At 34.0% G+C, this 6,723-nt stretch overlaps 1 protein-coding gene across 1 annotated transcript in view; it reads right to left on the minus strand.

Annotated features, from left to right (window-relative positions):
- Window positions 1-178: 178 nt before the first annotated feature.
- Window positions 179-6,723, minus strand: part of LOC102676630 (proton-coupled amino acid transporter-like protein CG1139) — a 26,007-nt gene continuing 19,462 nt past the window's right edge. The window contains exons 6-8 of the mRNA XM_006609723.2: window positions 2,131-2,403; window positions 1,545-1,899; window positions 179-532 (exon numbers count right to left, since the gene is read on the minus strand). Coding sequence (XP_006609786.1) covers window positions 288-532; window positions 1,545-1,899; window positions 2,131-2,403 — 873 coding nt within the window. The 3' untranslated portion in view covers window positions 179-287. The remainder of the gene's footprint in view (window positions 533-1,544; window positions 1,900-2,130; window positions 2,404-6,723) is intronic.

Here is a 6,723-nt window from a genome sequence, read left to right on the forward strand (position 1 = left end):
TGTTCTCCATCGACGAGAATAAAATAAGATTCGAAACGTGGCTGGTTTAGACTCATTTCCAAACTCAGTCCAATAGATAGATCGCTTAAAGTTCGATTAAACGGCTAAACTTGTATCACATTTCCTCCCTCTCTCGTCACGAACGAATCCCTCCATTTCTTCCCTCCGTCCCTCCTTCTCTCCCTTTCTCTTCTCCTTGCTCCTCCTCCCTTTCTTGTCGTCCTACACCGCTGCATCGACCCTCCCCTCATCGACCCTTTCAGTACACCACCTTCAAGGTGCACGGTTCATGAGAAGGTCTTGATGATGTCACGAAGGCTGGTGTAGGTGCCAACTATCAGACCGAGAATCCCGAAAAGTACCAAAGACATGTTCTTCGCGACCATTATTGACCTCTCCGTTCTGTCGCACACCGTCCAAAATGTGCAGATCTGGATGATCGCGGGGAACGCCAATCCCAGGCCGGAGAGACACAGGGCACCGAACAGCGATATGAAGAGGTCCAATTGGGGGATCGCCACGGCCAACAGGACTGTAAGAAAACAGGTTTAATGAACGTTCTCTTATTTTGCTTCGTTGGATAAGTTTTTTTTTTTTTAAATCTTTCAATCGATGATTAAATTTTTAAGCATTCAAAGAGAAGAAGAAATGTCGTTATGATATGGATAAACCTGGATCTTTGATCAAAAGTCATCATTGACTTTTTTTTTTTCTTTTACAGGGAAGAAATATTAGAAGTTGTGGATTGTTGTTATAATTACATTTTGATTTTTGATATTGAAATTTATTGGATTGGATTTTTTTAGAACATTGAAAATTTAAAATTATTCGGATTTTGATTTTATAAATGAATAAATAAATTGCAATTGAATTTAATAAATTTGGTAATCGTTACAAAGAGGATAAGAAATAAATAAATATCAAAAGAAGATTTTCAATGAAGTACGGTTGGATTCAATTAGGTCTTCACAATAATTACTCAGTGTCAGAAGGGATCAGGTCACAGGTCAGGGAGAATCTGAGAAGTGGTTATATTTGTACAATAGTTAGTTTTAACCAGTTTGAATCAAACGCAAATAAGCCTTTACACCAATTACATGCAGAAAGAGTTAAAGATTCAATAACACTTATATTTCATTTAACTCTGATTATCTGAAGCCTCAATTAACCCTCATTAATCCCATCTAAAATTAAAATCAAAAAGAATAAAATATCTCGTTCGTTCAATACCGAGAAATCGATTTCTTCTTTTTAAAAAAAAAAAGAAGTTTCTTTATTATCGTAAAAAAAAATTATTCCCTCCTCTTCCCTCCATCCTCGAAAAGGATAATTTAACTGTGACGTCAATGCGAACGCATCAAAGGGAAAAACGTGTTCGAGTCATCTTGTAAAAATAAAAATCGCGCTCGATACTTGAGCAACACGCCGCCATACACGAGAGAATAATAATCGATGCTGTGCGATCAATATTCCAGCCATTGGTTCGATTCCTGGCTGGAATTGACGTCACATCGGGTGAAGGACTCTTACAGACGTTCACTTACACGTGAGAAGGACGAGGCTGGTCCTCACGACGTATTCCCACAATAATTTGTGCGAATTCTTCTCGAGATTTGGGGCGATATACTCGTTCCAAATGATGTCGATCGCGACGTAGCACTGGATAGGATGGGTGAAAAAGATGGCTATGGCAAGCAAGATTTGAACAGCATTGGCCAGAGCAAGCGGTTCCCCCAAACTGAAGGTGATGCTACCCTCGATGGCCCCGCCGTAACGAATGTAGCCGAAGAAACCCATCCCTGTGTAAAGGGCAACTATCACGCCCATCCCTATGTTCAACACGCCAAAAGTCTTCATGAACACCTTTGGCTTCTTCATTTCGTTCTCCAGTGGCATGATCTGTGAATTAAAGATGCGTAAACGTTTTCACAAAATGAGATGAAAATTTTCACAATTTTCTTTTATTTTTTTTAATCGTTCGAAATATTGTAAAATTTAGAAAGTTTCAAATCTATATATATATATTCAAATAACGTAAGTGGTTAAAATTTATAAGTTTTAATTAAGTTGTAAATTTTCCATTTATAATTTAAGAAACGTTTCAAAATTTCGTTAAATATAAATACTCACCACGCCAATAGCCTCGAGAGCGAACAGCACGGTGCCAAAGTAAAGGGGAAAGTTTTCAACGTTCCCGATCACATCGCGATTTTCAAATGATAAAGGTTCCCTAAATATATAGTACAGTATTATGCCAAAACCGATGAACGTAATGAAATTAGCGACCGTGGAGCACGGCGCCAAGAATTTTAGATTTCTGATCCAATTGACCAAGATCAGGGGCAGCAAGATTGCTAGCATGTACAGCCTGAGATCGATATCTGAAACATACGTTTTCAATGCCTGAAATCAAAAAAAGAAGGAAATATTCATTAGTTGTTTGGAAATTGAATGAAATTTACATTCCAAAAAGTGGAAAAATATATACAATTTTTATGTTCTTTTGTACTTTTTTATAAAATTATGTGTGTAATTAAATGAAGGATGTTAACATGAATGTAATGTAAAAATTAAGGATGCATGTGAAGTTAGATTGATAGAATGTTATTAAGAAATAATATTAATATTTATACGTTTCATACACAAATATTTCTATTATTGTTTAACTTCCTTTACTTTGCTTCTCTTAATAACTCAATTTTTGCCTTATTTTACTTTACTTTACCATAGTTCAATTTACTTTAACTTAACTTTTTCTTTGCTTTTCATTTTACATCACTTTCCTCTTGTTTTGTATCAATTCGCTTTACTTTCTCCTTTACCTCAACCTCCTTTTACATTTCCTTTCCCTTCTTTTCCTTCTATCCTTTTCATCTCACGATTCTCCACTTATTTCTCAACTTTTCACAAGTTTTCAACCACAAAAGTGTCGCGTGAACGTCGACACGACGATCATTATCGGTGTCGTCGATATCGGGCGTTTCGTTGCGTTTTGAATTCAAGGGCGGCCGGAAATGAGCCACGACTCGGTTCTTAACACGTACCATTTACCGACGGTACAACCTTCGCCTTACGTAATGAAAACATGACGCAACATGAGCACGGTTGTAGCACATTTTTGCCATGAACCATCGAGTTCTCGCGTTGAACGTAATTTTCCTTAGAGAAAGAGTTTCTTTCGAACGATTGCCTTATATAAACCTGCATTTTACGTAATTACGTAACCGACTTGGTCGGTATACAAGAATGGATCTGTTCGACGATGAAAAGACCCGTTTTAGTAGAACTTAACAATGGCGTGTATCTACTTCCGGTAAAGGAAATTGATAAAATATTTTTGTCGATCATTAAGTTAAATTTTTAATTCGTGTTTCTGATTTTTAAATAAAAAAAAATATGGATATGACAGGAATTTATTTCAGTTTATTTGACAAATAATTTGTTTGTTATTTCAATTGATAACAATGATAATTGATATCATTGATAGAAAATCATTAATTACTGATATAAAATATATGGAATGTTTTATTAATTATTTTTCGTTTTCGATCTCGATTTTAATTTTATTATTTTTGATTAGTGATTTTGATTAGTCGATTATTCTCTCTATAAAATTGCAACGTGTCTTAAAGATCAATAAATTTTATTTAATCCTAAAGGAATGTTACGATAACATGTTCGATAAAATTTTAAGTGGAATAAAAGTTTTTATCAGTGAAAGAATTCCATGATTTCTGATAGTGAAATGAGATAAATTAATGTGCGAGTGGAATTTTTTAGAAAAAAATTACGAATTAGATAATTTTTCTTTTTTTTTTTTGATTCCAATTTATAAATCAAAAATTGAGTATATATTATTATTATTATATTTTTTAAATAAACAATAATAAAAACTCCATAAATATTCATACGTTCATTTATCAATGCCAATTGCCCAAATTTCTATTATCATATTTTCTACATCTATCTAAACCACGAATCCCAAAAATAGCACGAAAATCCTAAAAATACACAAAGACAGATAATGTCAATGTAACTTATATAAGAAAGAAAGAAAAAAAATTTCGAGATCCATTACGGTTATCTATTTTTCGACACTACCGCCTTATTTATAACCCGTTTCGTAGAATATTTGCATATACGTATCCTTGAGAAGAAGAAGACGAAGAAGAAGAAGAAGAAGAAGAAGAAGAAGAAATGAAGAAATTCCATTTATAATCCCGCTCGAGTCTAACGCGTAGAAATACATACATTTTGAATGGACTATAAATATTAAAATAGGATCGCGTAACGTCGCTTTGTACGATCGTGATTTTATTGAGATCACGATAATTATGCGTGGTCCGGGTGACGGAACAACGTGATTCTCTCGTTCTTTTATCGAAAACATGTGTTTACACACGTTTCACGTAGGTATAATAATGAAATTCTAACGAATGGGACGCACAAACGATAATAATACGATAAACTGTAGTATTAGTACACTGCGCACGGTAAATGCCACGGTAAACGGTAATGGTGGTAATGGTGGTATGGTGAAGGTACCGGTCACTACCCATTTTCTCGAACGTATATTACTAAGTTCAATACGGCATGATTGAATGGCGGCAACATCGTATTAAATGTGACGCGATTACGGTAAATACGAAGGAAAGGAATAATAGAACGATGTTGCTTGCTACTTTGAAAAGATACTGTGAGATACTAGAGACGCTATTACTTTGTATACTGCATTGAATGATGCATCGTATATGCATTGTTTCTAACGTGTTTATATATCCAACATGATATATTAATTTTTCTTTGTTACAGATGAAACTATATCGTATTTGAAGTTGCATTATATACAACTAATAATACTGTGCGTCGATTGAAACAGTATATATGAAGAAGAAATAAGTGTATATTAATTTTTTATTTCATTAATTTAAAAAGAAGAAGAAGAAGAAGAAGAAGAAGAAGTTGCATCGATGTAAAAGTTAGAATAAAAAAAGAGGGGAGGTAAATAAATAATAATAAATCCGTTAAATCTAAAAAAACTAATTAAAAATCAAAGAGGAATAACGCCACGTTAAGCATAATATAATATTCAAAACAAACATTCCGTTATAAATAGATTACTATGCAAGATATATATAATGGTATCATAAAATAGATTGATATACACTGAGCGTAATGCATACTGTGCCAATTATAAAAGTAGCAGTTGAACAATCAATTTGTTAGATTACATTAATTTGTGAGATTACATCGTCAGATATACGGGCCTGGATATGGTAAATTGGTGAAAATATAATATAAGGAAGATATCAAAAATAAATGATCACCGTCACCGTCTAAAAATTATACCAAACTGTAAGAGATCAAATACGTATGATTCATTAGTAAGTATGCCAATTACAATGTGTAATGGCCAAGACACACGTGCGAGACACGTGTAAAACGTACTGTTCAACGCTACTATCGCGGCTCAAGAATTCTCATTTTCTCTACACACGGCACAAGTTTCGCAAGCCTCGCGATACATTCCAACCTCTCGACCGCGAAATAACACGAAACGCCTCCAGTTGACAAAAACGAAAGTTACAAGAATCGAAAGATTATTAATCGTGCCAAATATAGAACGATATATACGTATATATTCCTCTTACTCTTCGATGACTCTTCGAGACGCGGTCGCATCGAAAGAAAAAAGGAATATTGGATTGGAAAACTACGCTACCACCTCTAACTTGTAGATCGCCTTGAGGCAACGCCATTTTGGTCAAACCTCTTTTATTCGCGCGTTGACCGTGGCTCTCGTTATTCTAATTCCTGTCTCGTTTCAGGATGTACGATCAAGAGGGCGGAATACCTTAATCGGATTTGCAAGGATCGAATGGAAAAAATGGAAAAAAATAAACGCTTTGGTACATTATATGGTATCGGTATTCGAAGATGATAGAATCTATACGATAATTCGTATCGATAAGTGCAATTGGATAGTGGAAATCGGTGGAATCGTTTCTTTCCACCGAGGATTAATGAGATTAATTGATTATATTTCAAAGAAATCATTTTTCACGCGATGATTATGTAATATTTTATAAAAAGTATTTATTGGCTATACTTTCAGAGAAATATTCAGAGATATCGACGATAGAGGTAATAAAGATAATAATAATATTTCTTAGTATCGGTCAAATAAAAAGAAAATACGTGATTCGATTAATCCGTGTTTTTTTTAAGCTATGTGATTTTGATTGAAAAACTGGATTAAATGGTAATTGTCGTTTATATCACGTAATTAATAACTTGTTATAGATTAGAGTATTGAGAAGCGAGATACATTTTCTTGAATTATTTTATTTTTCCTTTTTTCACCTTTCTTCTTTCCCGTTCTCTATTTTCTCTTCGATCAAATCAATCTTCGAAACTAGGTTTTGATATTGAAAACCGATCGAATATTTTCCCCGATTCAGATATTAGCGAAACCGGTTCGATTTTACTTCTCACGCACGAATGGGATATGTTTTATTGCAGGAAAAATTATCTTCCACTTCCCGAACCGATACAGCAACACTTTATTTCCTGTCGTAGCCGGATTAAACCGATTTCGATCGGTTTATTCGAGTTATACAACAAATCGTAATGCGACATTCAATCGATTGTCCAATTAACAACTTCCGTTAGAAGTTCTTTGAAATTTATTCTTTTTTTTTTTTTTTTTTTTTTTTTTTTTTT

Source organism: Apis dorsata, unplaced genomic scaffold, assembly GCF_000469605.1.
Source record: "Apis dorsata unplaced genomic scaffold, Apis dorsata 1.3 scaffold_59, whole genome shotgun sequence".
Classification (NCBI taxonomy): Eukaryota; Metazoa; Arthropoda; class Insecta; order Hymenoptera; family Apidae; genus Apis; species Apis dorsata.